The sequence below is a fragment of the Carlito syrichta genome, unplaced genomic scaffold (genome assembly GCF_000164805.1).
Source record: "Carlito syrichta isolate Samal-C Ts95f unplaced genomic scaffold, Tarsius_syrichta-2.0.1 Scaffold311138, whole genome shotgun sequence".
In the NCBI taxonomy this organism is placed as follows: Eukaryota; Metazoa; Chordata; class Mammalia; order Primates; family Tarsiidae; genus Carlito; species Carlito syrichta.
The window spans coordinates 18,890-32,153 of record NW_007255234.1 but is presented as its reverse complement, the minus strand read 5'-3'; the positions used below and the strand labels follow the sequence as shown (position 1 = coordinate 32,153).

At 38.2% G+C, this 13,264-nt stretch overlaps 1 protein-coding gene across 1 annotated transcript in view; it reads left to right on the top strand.

The window, feature by feature from the left end:
• Positions 1–13,264, top strand: part of LOC103271046 (beta-catenin-like protein 1) — a 67,802-nt gene that overhangs the window by 40,534 nt on the left and 14,004 nt on the right. The window contains exon 8 of the mRNA XM_021717808.1: positions 1,251–1,399. Coding sequence (XP_021573483.1) covers positions 1,251–1,399 — 149 coding nt within the window. The remainder of the gene's footprint in view (positions 1–1,250; positions 1,400–13,264) is intronic.

Sequence of the window (13,264 nt, the reverse complement as noted above, 5' to 3'; positions counted from 1 at the left end):
ACTTTCTCTGTCTTCTGATAGGATATTGTCAGTGCAAAAGAGATGTGCTTCCTGCTTACGTGTGTGTTCTTGGGACAGGAATACCAAATTGTTTTCATTTGTCCCACTCCCAAGATTATTCACTTCCTTTCCTTTCAGTCTGCCACTAAAATGGAATTTATTCATTTAGAATCCAGATAAGCTCAAGGAGTACAAGTCCCAGTGCAATGGGATAGAGGTCTCAGAGGAGGATAGGGGAGGACATGGCACTGAGGGCTGGAATGAGAAATGGTACACTGCCATTTTCTCACTGTAAGAAATGTAAATCCAGTTGGAATGTTATGCTGGCATTCTGAGAATACTGTTAAGATTTCTTGTAACAAATCTCCTCTGTGTTATTCTAAAAACAGGACTGAAAATAGAGGATTTGGAGACAATCTTAAGAGTGTTGAGAGAGTCTGAGCTGTCAGTTTGCATACAGCTTCCATCTTGTTGCCAGCTGCCTAAGTGGCTTGGCCTCTACCCCCAAAATAGAATTTTGAGATATGAATCTATTTCCAGTTCTGGGAAGGTGCTTAGTCCTTTTCCTATGAATTATTGATCTTCTCATAGTAGTCTGTGTAGGTTTGAATGTGCTGTTAACAGGCTTTTCTCTTAACACTCCACATATCTCTGATAAAGAGAAAACTTCTGCTATAAGCCCTTCTCATGACTTAGAGCCTCAACTATATGAAGCAATACAGCAGCCTTGACTGTCAGAAAACTATTCCTTATATTGAACCAAGATTTGGTCCTCGGGATTGTTGTTATTTTTAGAAGAGGAAGAAGTGGGATGTGGTTGGGTTGGGCAAGTGAAGAGCTTTGGAGGGAGTTGACAAAGTTGTTTCTTGACCTGGATAATCGAGTCATTGTTGTTCACTCGATTGACTTAGCTGTGCATGTCCTTTATGGATTTTTCTATATCTGTGTTATATTTCACAGTAAACAAGTTTTTTTGTTTTTGTTTTTTGCTTAAAAAAAAAAATTATCTGCCTGGAACTATCAATCACTCATGGACCCAGTGGCCAGTTGAATGTTTTGGGGTTTTGCATGTTTTTTGCATTCAGTTACATTATATGTGTTAAATCAGAAAGCCTTAAAATGGAACCTGATGAGAATTTTGTTTGGTAAGCTTCTGTTTCCTCAGCTGTAGGGTTTGGAAATTGTTGTATGATGGCTAATGAAAGGCATTCTCTTATGGCTCTATGCTTTCTGCTGTTTTTACTTGACAGGTGTTTAAAAGACACAATCCCAGTACAGCCGAGGAACAGGAGATGATGGAGAATCTGTTTGATTCACTTTGCTCCTGCTTAATGCTCAGTTCCAATCGTGAACGCTTTCTGAAGGGTGAGGGTCTTCAGCTGATGAATCTCATGCTCAGGTATGTTTCTAATGCCATATCTCTTCCATCTTTTTTGCCTGACTCTTCACTGTGAGCCTGAATTCAAGAACATGTTCTAAAGTTAGAGTAAGAGTAGATGAATTAAAAAGTATGTTGTGTGTCAGTTAGTAATATGATCACTGTATTGAAGGACAATGTCTTTTTGCTTCTTCCTTTAGTGTATTGGTTTTAGGAACATCTAGCCATTAATTCCTAAACTTACCCTAATTTTTTGTATGTATCATGTAGACCTATCTATGCTATTGTTTGTGTGTATTTTTGTTACTGACAGCAGAATATCATTCATATTTTTTTATTTATACATTCCATAATGAGTTGTGTGTGTGCTCTGTGCTTAGCATAAGAAATCTGAAACTATGCAAGATGGTTCTAGAACTTCTGTGTATAGTACTTTCCTTATATAGCTTATTATTTATGCTCTAATTCCATTAAGTGAATATATCATGTTAGTTTTATAATTATTTCACAGAATCCTAAAGTTGAAAGCAAAAGATTAGGAAAGAGCTTATATCAATAACTATGGAGAAATCTACCTAGGAGGGGGAGTAGAGAAGTGTGTGAGGTAAGAGTTGGGGATGGTAACCATAGTGGGGCCGGAGGCTGTGGGAAGGAGTAAGCCATGTGATGCATGCCATATGGGGCATGTTGGTGTAGGGTCAAGGGACAGTTTTTTAAACTGAGAGACACTGAAGCATTTTTGCATGGTTGGAAGACTGTAATCATTATGAAATGATTCTTTATGGAATTGAGCGAGAGTCTGCTGTCTTGAAACTTCGAGTATACTGAAAACTCTGTTAAACTAAGGTATTTCTTTGGAAAACCTTTCAGAAATGTGATACATTTTATTAAATACAGCAGAGTATAAATGTAAACTTGCTGCTAAAACATTGATAAGGTACTATATATATATATGTTAAGTACTAGGCCTATACAGAAATGTATAAGACAGAATTCCTGCTTCCAAGAGGTTGGAGAAACAGTTGTCATCCAACGATAGGCTGTCTTTGGGTATATATTTTCTTCTAGCCTTTTTTTCTGTAATCATTTTCTTGTTTTTAACAATTTTTCAGGCCTGCCACATGTTTAATTTTCTGTATTGCTACTTTTTAAACTTAACATGCTGTTTCCCAGGCTGTGACATAATCTTCTGGAGAGTTTTCAATAACTACATAATGGACTCTAAGGAAAGGCTTGTGGAAGGCTAGAGGCACAGTAGACCTCTTTGTTTGTCTAGTGTGTACCAGGTCTTGCATAGAATGAAATCTTCCTTTGAGGAATTGCTTTTGAAAACAAATTCTTTTTTAAAGTGCAGAGAGGGACATGAGAAATTACTCAGAGACCTTCTGTGTTTAGCTGATTTTTGCTAGCTTTGCTCCCTTGAGTCCTTGTTTATCTCCCTTACCCTTCTAATCGCCTGTCCTTTTGTTGAAATGACCCTCTTTCTTTCAAGCAAATAGCATATATGGGAGATGCATTTGGCTTCTTGGGCCTTCTCACCTTAAAACTGCATTCTGGAGGGACTTTCCCCTGAGTTTCTTAAAGGTCTGAACTGCAGTGTCTTTGGACTGTTGAGTGCAAATATAAAGTGATGCATTCCTGTGGCATGTAGCTTGGTGATGTGTAGCACTTAGGAGCTGAATAGATAACCAGAAATGTGGATTATTCAAACAGAAGTGCTGAGATTCAGGAAGGCTAATTAAAGAAGAGCTCGGAAAGACCCAGAAACTGCCTCTCTAGCATCTCCTAACTTTTCACTTTTGAACGCTGAAGTTGCTGTGAGGTTCATTCTTTTGCATTAATTAGCTATATTAGCAGATTCAGCATTTTCTTTTTTCTCTTTCCTATGTTCTTTGTTCTGTATTATTTTTCTTCTTCAGACTCCTAAGAAAGTTTAATTGGGAAGGAACATTTTTTTCCCTACCATACTTACCCTTTCTGATCTAGTAAGAGCTGCCAAGTTGCTCTCTATCTAGAGAAAGCCCATTCAGAACTAGGAAACAGTAACACGAGTTCATGAAAAGTTCTGTGGTTCTTTTGCCCCTAAATATGAATATTTACTTTGATTTAGTCACTCATCAAACTGTTATAAAATGCCCTCTTGGAGAGGTGGCAATATGGTGTAGGGTGGAAGGACAGGCTTTGGAATTGTAAGTGTGGGTTTGGAACAAACTTCTTTCACTTACTATCTCTAGATACTTGGTGAGTTACTTTAACCTTTCTGACCATGTGAACCTCAGTTTTACTTCTGAAAAACGGGAATTTTAATGCCAAATTTGTAGGAATTTTGAGAGAACTAAACTATGTAAAGTGTCTGGAACTCTTCTGCAGCCATTATGTTAACTTTCTGTTAAGTGCTAGGCTTACATAGAGATGAACAAAACAGGGTTCCTGCTTCAAGAAGCTCAGAGGCTAGTGAGGGAGGCAAACATTAAATAAGTGTAATGTAATTTAATATAGTAACTATTAAGAAGAACAGTAAGCCAGGCTCGGTGGCTCAGCCTGTAATCCCGCACCTTTGGGAGGCTGAGGTGAGTGGATTGCCTGAGCCCGCGGGTTCGAGACCCGCCTGGGCAGGCGAGACCTCATCTCTACAATAAATCAAAAACAATTAGCCGGGCGTGGTACCATGCACCTGTAGTTCCAGCTACTTGGAAGGCTGAGGCAGAAGGATTGCCGGAACCCAGCAGGTTGAGACTGTGGTGACCGGGAGCGACCACTGCACTCCAGTCTGGGTGACCGTGAGACTCCAACTCAAAAAAAAAAAAGAAAAAAAAGAACAGTAAATTTTGCATGTAAATACCCAGTGATATTGATAAGGAAAGGTCATAAGCAGGATAGTTATTTATACTCACACACACACGCAAAGCACCCCCCCCACGAGCATATATGCACTAATATTTTTATCAGCTTGATTGGGGAATGATTTATATATAATATAAATTAAGTGTACAGCTTTAATTTTGACAGATGTTGTATACACCTTTGTTTCTACTACGACAATTCCAGCAGAAATGTAATGCAAGCAAGATAGGTTATTTTATATTTTGTAGAAGCCACTACATTAAAAAGGTTAAAAGAAACAAAATTAGTTATTGTTATTATTATTATTTTTGAGTCAGAGTCTCACTCTGTTACCCAGTCTGGAGTACAGTGACATGATCTTGACAATCATGGTTCATGGCAGCTTTAGAATCCTGGGCTCAGGTGATCCTTCCACCTCAGCATCCTGAGTAACTGGGTCTACAAGTGCACGCCACCATGTCTGGCTAATTTTTTTCTTTGTTTTGTTTTGTAGAGGTGAGGTTTCGCTATGTTGCCTAGACAGGTCTCAAACTCTTGGGCTTAAGCAGTCTACCTGCCTCAGCCTCCCAAAGCACTCGGATTATAGGTGTGTGCCACCATGCTCAGCCATATAGATCATTTTTATTACCCTTTTTAGCTCCCTTGATCCCTTCTGCAGTGAGTTCTAATTCATCTACCCCAGCCCCAGGCAGTCACTATCATTCTAAAATTTCATACTGGTAGAATCATACAGGATGTTTTTCCTCTAGATTATTTCACTCAACAGGCTGTTTTTGAGATTCATTCATTTTACATGTATCAAATAAATGTTTCTTTTTTCATACTTACTAATAATATTCCATTATATCTTTACATTTCAGTATATCTGTTTATTCACTTGTTGAACATTCAGGTTGTTTCCAGAGTTGCTTTTTGTTTTTTTTTTGATTTTTGTTTTGTTTTCCCATTATGAACAAAGCTGCTAAAAATCTTTGGCTAAACATATGTTTTCATATCTCTTTTGTAAATACCTAGGAGTAAAATGACTGGGTCATATTGTAAATGTATGTTTCCTGCTAGAAACTACCAGACTGTTTTCCAAAGTGCTTGTATCATTTTATATTTTCTCCGGAAAGTATGAGAACTCCAATTATTTTACAACCTCATTAACACTTGGTATTTTCAGACTTTAATTTTCTTACATCTTTTGTTAAAGTCTCTGTTTGACCCTTTTAAATTTTTTATTTTTAATTGAGAGGGAGTCTCACTATGTTCAGGCTGGTCTTGAACTCCTGGCCTCAAGCAGTCCTCCTACCTTAGCCTCCCAAAAAGTACTGGGATTATAGACATGAGCCACTGTGCCCAGCCACTTTTGTCCACTTTTTACTTGGGTTATTTTCTCATTGAGTTTTGAGTGTTCTTTATTCTAGATAGTTTTTGTCAGATACATGTTTTGAAAAGATTTTCCTCCTAGTCTGTGACTTGTATTTTCATTTTTTAACACTGTCTTTTGAGGAGCAAATGTTTTCCTTTGATGAAGTCCGATTTACAAGTGCTTTAATTTATGAATTATGCTTTTGACATTATATATAAACTATGTTTGCCCAATCCAAAGTCTCAGAGTTTCTTTTATATTTTCTTCTAGATGTTTTCAGTTTTCGGTTTTATATAGATAGGTCTATGATCCTTTTTTTTTTTTTTTTGAGTTGGAGTCTCATTCGGTCGCCCAGACTGGAGTGCAGTGGCCGCCTCAGCCTCGCCTGCTGGGCTCCCAGCCACCTCAGCCTCGCCTGCTGGGCTCCAGTGATCCTTCCGCGTCAGCCTTCTAAGTAGCCGGAATTACAGGCATGCGCTACCACGTCCGGCTGATTTTTGGATTTATTGTAGAGATGAGGTCTCGCTGCCCAGGCGGGTCTCGAACCCGCGGGCTCAGGCAATCCACTCACCTCAGCCTCCCAAAGGCGCGGGATTACAGGCTGAGTCACCGAGCCCGGCTATGATCTATTTTAAGTCAAGTTTTGAACATGGTACAAGATATAAAACAAAGTTCTTATGTTTTTTAAAAATTTTTTAATTTTTGCATATAGAAGTCTAGTTTTGCTACTTTCTTTTTTTGAGTTAGAGTCTCACTCTGTCGCCTTGGCTGGAGTGCAGTGGCACACTCATGGCCACCCCAGTGTCGATTTGCTGGGCTCCGGTGATCCTTCTGCCTCAGCTTTCCAAGTAGCCAAAACTACAGGTGCGTGCTACCATGCCCGGCTAATTTTTTATTTTATTGTAGAGATGAAGTCTTCCCAAGTTGCCTGGGCTGTGTACTCAGGCAGTCCACTCGCCTCAGCTTCCCAAAGTGCTAGGATTACAGGCTGAGCCACCAAGCCCTACCTCTGCCACTGTTTATTGTAGACTATTCATGCTTCATTTACTTTCTTTTATGTCTCTCTCAGAAAGCATTTTATTATGTATATGTGTACTCTCTTCTGTTCCATTGATCTATATGTCTCTTTTGCCAATACCACACTGTCTTTACAAAGCTAAAAGTTAATTTTTGAAATCAGGTTTTGTAAGTCCTCTGATTTTTCTCAATTTTTCAAAATTATTTTATCTATCTCAATTTCTTAGTTCCTGTGTCTTTTCATATAAAATTTAAGCTCATCCTGTCAGTTTCTGCAAAAACTAGTTATAGCAAATGTATAGATCATTTTCATGAGAATGGATATCTTTGTAATTATGAGTCTTCCAGTGTATGAACATGGTATATCTTTTCATTTATTTAGGTCTTAGATTTTTTTCATCAGTGTTTTAATTTTTTGTTAAAGAATTTGGTATTTTATATCTTCCTACATATTTGTCAATTTCATACAGACTTTCAAATTTACTAATATAAATTGTTCTTACATTCTTGTAATTCTTTTTCATTTTCTCTTTTTTTCTGTACTTTATATCCTTTTTGTAACTTCTAATGTTTTGTATTGAAATTTTCTGCTTTTTTCTTCAGCAGACTTAGTTAGAAGGGATTGGATCTTTTTTTTTTTTTTTTTGCAAGGCATTTTTTGCAGCACAACTTTTTATAGAGAAGCAGCTCTTGATTTACACACACACACACACTTATTCACACAAACATATGTATATATATATATACACGTATGAATTTATTTATTAAAATATAGTTGTTAAATTAAAATTGTCTATTATATTTTGGTGTAGCATTTTGTATATTTGTATACTCTTTGCCTTCTTGGGTATGTTTTTTCCCTGTCTTCACTTCCTTTTTTCTACTTTCTTTTCATTTATTGTATTGTCCTTTTTCCAAATTCCTGAATTAAATACTTAATACTTAAAAATACTTCTGTTATTTAAAAATACAAACATTTAAGGCTAAAAATTTACTCTTTGTATTGCTTAATTTTATATTTACAAATGATTAAGTCTTTTCTTAATATGTTAATAGAAAATACAGGCTGTGAAATTATTTACTTTTTTGAATTTGAGATTTTATTTGTGACCTTGTACATGGCTTAGTTTTTACAAATATTTCATGGCCATTTGAATAAAATTTGTGTTTCTAGGATATAAAGTGCCAAGATTATATTATAAATCAAATTTGTAAATATATTCAGTTCTTCCGTGCCCTGATTTTTCCCAGTTTGTTTAGTATCAGTGTACTTGTGAATTTTTCCCCCCATTTCTTCTTGATCCTTCCCATCTTTTTATCTTTAGCTTTTTTTTTTTTTTTTTTTTTTTTTTTTTTTAAAAAGAGACAGGCTCTCAAGTGTTGCCCAGGCTAGAGTGCAGTGGCTGTTCCCAAGGCGATCATAGTGCAATATTGTCTTGAATTCCTGGGTTCAGATGATCCTCTCAAGTATCTGGGACTGTAGGCACCCACCACTGTACCCATTTAGCTTTTTTATGTCATTTTGTATTACTTGTAACTCTGGTTAGAAACACTTAACTGTTTTAAAAAAATTTTTTAGTCCATTGCGAGAGTTTGTCTGTAAGTAGATGAATTTAACATATTGATTTCTATTTAATGGTTATGTTTTGCCCTTTTCCTATCTGCTTATTTTATTTTATGGTTTTCTCAATGGTTTTTTTTGTTTTGTTTTGTCCTGTCTTTTTTTCACTCTTTCATAATTCTCCTTCTGTGGATGTTTGGAAATTGTTCTTCCCATTTTTTTTTTCTATTAGTAATTACCTTTACTTTAAAAATATTTGGCTCTATTTCTTTGTGTATGAACATTTGAAATGGTTACAAGTCCATCCAGGCTCATCCTCTGCTAATTCTCCTGCTGCCGTTGCTTCTCATTCTCCATTTTCCCGTAGTTACATTCTACTCTCTATACCAAACTGTTTTAGATCTCTTGACACATTTCATTAGTTTTTTCTTGGTGACTCACCCATGATGTTTAGGCTTAAACTTCTCTAGGCAGCTTTTGTTCCTGTGTCACTTTCCCTAACTCTGTCCTCACACCCCCACTCCTTAATGTTGAGGGTGAGTTCTGGCCTCCTTTGCTTACCTCTGTCAGAACCTTGCCACCCTGTGTGGGGAGCATGTTTGTGTCTTCAGCTGTACCTCAGTACTTTTGAGAACAGAGACCAGGTCTTCTTCTCTGTATCTCCAGTACCTAGAATAGATACACCTTTTGCTTTCACTAACTGTTTTCTAAATGAATGAGAACAATTCGAGAAATATTTTTGCTGTTTAGAAACATTCCTTATAGAATATTGGCAAATCCCATAGATAATAGACCTAAAGAAAGAGGAGTGACTTATAAAAAGCCATATATCTGAGAACTCAGTCTCTTGCCTGTACATCTTTAGGCCTGTTTTTTCCTGTCAACTTATTTAGTTTAAGAAGAACACAAAATGGGCCCTAGGCTGGTTCTCATCCTGGTCTTCAAGCTTCAAGGGAGGCTGGAAGTCAGCTCCAGTCCTGGGCTCACTGTCCTGTTTGGCCTGTGCCCGTGCTAGGCTTCAGAACAGAAGTCAGCACAAGGGCCCACGCTTTTATTTATTCTGTGTTGGAGCACCTAGGCCTCTTAGCTGTCTTCTTTCATCGTCCTCCTAGGTACTTCAGGGTTAGGGTTTAGGTATTGACTTTCCAGAACTTTTCTACTCCAAGCTCAAGTCCTTCATGCAGGTTTGTAGTCTCCCAGCTTTTGTTTCTGGGACTGTTTCTGGGAAGCACTGGAATTGCCCTGCCCTCACCTCACAGGCATTTCCCCGCCAGTTTGCCCTGTCACCCAGGGGTTTGTTTAGTGACTGCTTTCATGCCTGTGTTCAGAGTATCTGGCTTTTACAGTGCTTGACAGAGTCAATAAGAAAAAAAGCCTTTGTATTTTGTTTTTCTCTGTCTGCCAAAGGACAGATGAAGACATCTTGGAAAAGAAGAAACAATTGTTGAGGTGATATTTAAAAGTGGAACTCGTGCTGTAAAAAGAGCAGCAGGTAGCCAGCCTAGAACGTAAGAACCAAACAAAAAGGAGTTTCTCACTTGGTCATGTTAGTGTTTTGATGAATGAACAGAAAAGATGAGGTACCGGCGGAAGGTGCAGAGCCTCTCAGGCAGTGGAGCACCATGTACAGCCTCTCTGATGTGGAAGACAGTACTGCTCTTCTGTGTGTCAGGCAGCCCTGCCTTATTCTTACAGTTTGATAGTCAAGTGTTAGGTTACAGAAAGTATGTTTGGATGGTCTTTAGTGAGCAGCAGAGGAGTTAAAATATGAACAAGAGCCAAGTGATATTTTTATAGTCGGGGCTGTTTGAGAAGAAAATAAAATTCAGAAAAGTCACGATTTATTGTGCAGTTTAACAAAGTGTTCCAATTCAGAAGGTCCAATCCACAGAAACAAGACTAAATTATCCTTACCTGGGTTGGCCATTTTATAATTTGGCAGAAGTGAGGATGGAGCTATAAAGACGCCCTCATTGTCCCTGGATGGGAACTGGTTTGCCACATTCATGTTCTTTGTTACAGATGTCTCTCTTTGGTAAGATAGTTACTACAAATAGACGATTCCAATATATCAAGTGTAATTATAGCCTGCACTCCACATTTTTTGCTTCTTGCCACCACAAAGCACTTTTTAACAGTATATCCTTGTATCAAAATAGCTCTGTGTTCTTTCAGGAACAACAGAGCCAGTGGGAGACAAAAGAATTACATTGTCAGTTTCCTTGAAAATGTTGACATGAAGCTTATTACTTCTGTTGTAAAACCCTGTTTCAGTTAGAAAGAGGAGAGACCACCATAATCCCAAGGGATGTGTACAAATGCAATTTAGGATTGTGTAGCATAAATACAGTGAACCCATCTTGGTTATTAACTGTAACGGAAAAAAAAAAAAGAGAGAGAGAGAAGGATACACAGTCACGTTTATTCCAGGAACCACCAAATGTGTTTTTTGTTTTGTTTTGCGCTGAGGTTTTTCAGTAAGGTTTTCTTTAACCTAAAGAAAAATGTCACTGACAAAGAAAACAAATAAAATGGCAGTGGTAGACCTTCTGCAAAGTAAGAATGTGACCTTGTGGCAAAGCATACAGATAGATAGGCCAGCCCGGGGAACTTCGGATTTTTATTCTCTTGTTCTTTACCTTGTTCTACATTGGTTTTGTTCCAGACGAACATCTGAAGGACCGGACTATATTGCATTGTCATTCTTATGGTCTTCTACAGTTTTTCAAGAGCTAGAATCTTCCTCCAGTCTCTCAGGATTCGAGCGCAAAAGCAAAATAATAATGCAGATCTTCTAGTAGTCATCTGTGCTTCCTGATGGGACTGTATACAGTTTGTGTTCCAGGCTGTACACAGAGATTGTGGCTGTTTGTCCAACAACAAGCATTCCTTTCTTCCCCATGCTTAGTATTACTATTTTCTCTTAGATGTATGATAGTAGCTTGCACCTGTCCTCTAGGAACCAGGAAAACACTTCAGAAGCACAAACTGATTCTTTCAACAGTCCTCCAGCCTGGCGTTACCACCTCATAAGTGGGAAAGTGCTGTGGCACAAAAGGCAGATTAACTGAATCAAGATTACCCGGCAGAAAATGGTATAGGGCCCATCTGAGCCCTTCCATCAAACTTGATAGCTATTCATCATTCCACTGTGGTTAGATTGCACATATTTAAGGTACACAATTTGATAATTTTGCAGTATGTATACATCTATCATACCCTAACCTCAGGCATGACAGTTAACATATTTATCATACCCAAATGTTTCCTTGTGCCCCTTTGAAGTCTATAACTCCTTTCTCCCACCTCATTGTCTTCAGGCAACCATTGATTTGCTATGTATTATATATTAGTTTGTATTTTCTAGAATTTCATGTAAATGACATCATGCAGTATATGCCTTTTTTTGACCTGGCCTATTTCATTCACTAATGTTTTGAGATTCATCCATGTGTGTATCAATAGTTTGTTCCTTTTTCATTGCTGAGTAGCATTCTACTATCTAGATGTATCATAATTTGCTTATTCACTTGTCAAAGGATATTTGAGTTCCCAGTTTTCTGCTCTTACAGGCAATTGCAATGAACATTCATGTACAAATCTTTGGGCAAACATATTTTTCATTGCCCTTGGGTAAATACATAGTTAAATGGTTGGATCATATGACAGGTATGTAATTAACTTTTTTTTTTGAGTTGGAGTCTCACTCTGTCGCCCAGACTGGAGTGCAGTGGCCGCTTCCGGCCACTGCAGCCTTGACCTGCTGTGCTCCAGCGATCCTTCCGCCTCAGCCTTCCAAGTAGCCGGAATTACAGGCATGTGCTACCACGCCTGGCTGATTTTTTGATTTATTGTAGAGCTGAAGTCTCGCTGCCCAGGAGGGTCTTGAACCCGTGGGCTCAGGCAATCCACTCACCTCAGCCTCCCAAAGGCGTGGGATTACAGGTTGAGCCACCGAGCCCAGCTTATAATTAACTTTTTAAAATTAACTTTACACCGTGGCTGTACCACTTATAAATTCCACAACAGTGTATGAGAGTTCTAGTGTTCTGTATCCTTGCTAACACTTGGTATAGTCAGTCTTTTTTGTTTTAGCCATACTAGTGGGTAGGTATGAGTATCTTCTTGTGGTTTTAATTTGCTTTTCCCTCATGACTAATAATGTTGGATGACTTTCCATATGCTAATTCATATATGTTTTCCATTCAAATATTGTTTTTGTGGTATTTTCAAATCCTTTGCCCATTTAGGGTTGGGGGTTGTCTTGTTGTTGAATTATAAAAGTTTCTTATATATCATATTATGTGTCATGTGTCAGAGGTACATAAAGACCTTTTGGTATATATGTGCTTTACAGATATTTTCTCCTAGTTCATGCCTTGCCTTTAGTTTTGAAAAAATTTTAATTTTGGTAAAGTATAATTTATTTGTTCCAGTAATCTTTCTCTGTTCAACTAAATTGGATTGTTTGCATTGTTCAAGGCATTTATTCATTTTGTCTGTTGTCAAACTTACTGGCAAAACATTTACATGAATATTCCTTTTTTTTTTTTTTGAGTTGTAGTCTCACTCGGTCGCCCAGACTGGAGTGCAGTGGCCGCTCCCGGCCACCGCAGCCTTTCCTGCTGGGCTCCAGCGATCCTTCCGCCTCAGCCTTCCGAGTAGCCAGAATTACAGGCATGCGCTACCATGCCCGGCTGATTTTTTGATTTATTGTAGAGATGAGGTCTCGCTGCCCAGGTGGGTCTTGAACCCACGGGCTCAGGCAATCCACTCACCTCAATCTCCCAGAGGCGCGGGATTACAGGCTGAGCCACTGAGCCCGGCTTGGTGAATATTCTTTTATTATCCTTTTATTATCCATTGAAGTTATAATGATGCGCTCTCTCGTATACCTGATATTGGCAATTTGTCTTACTTTTCCTTTTTTTTTTTCTGATCAGTGTGGCTAGAGGTTTATCAATTTTATTGCTCTCAAAAAACCAGTTTTTGTTTTCATTATTTTTCTGTTTCAGTGATTTCTGCTCTGGTTGTTATTATACCTTCCTTCCTTCCTTCCTTCCTTCCTTCCTTCCTTCCTTCCTTCCTTCCCTCCCTCCCTCCCTCCCTC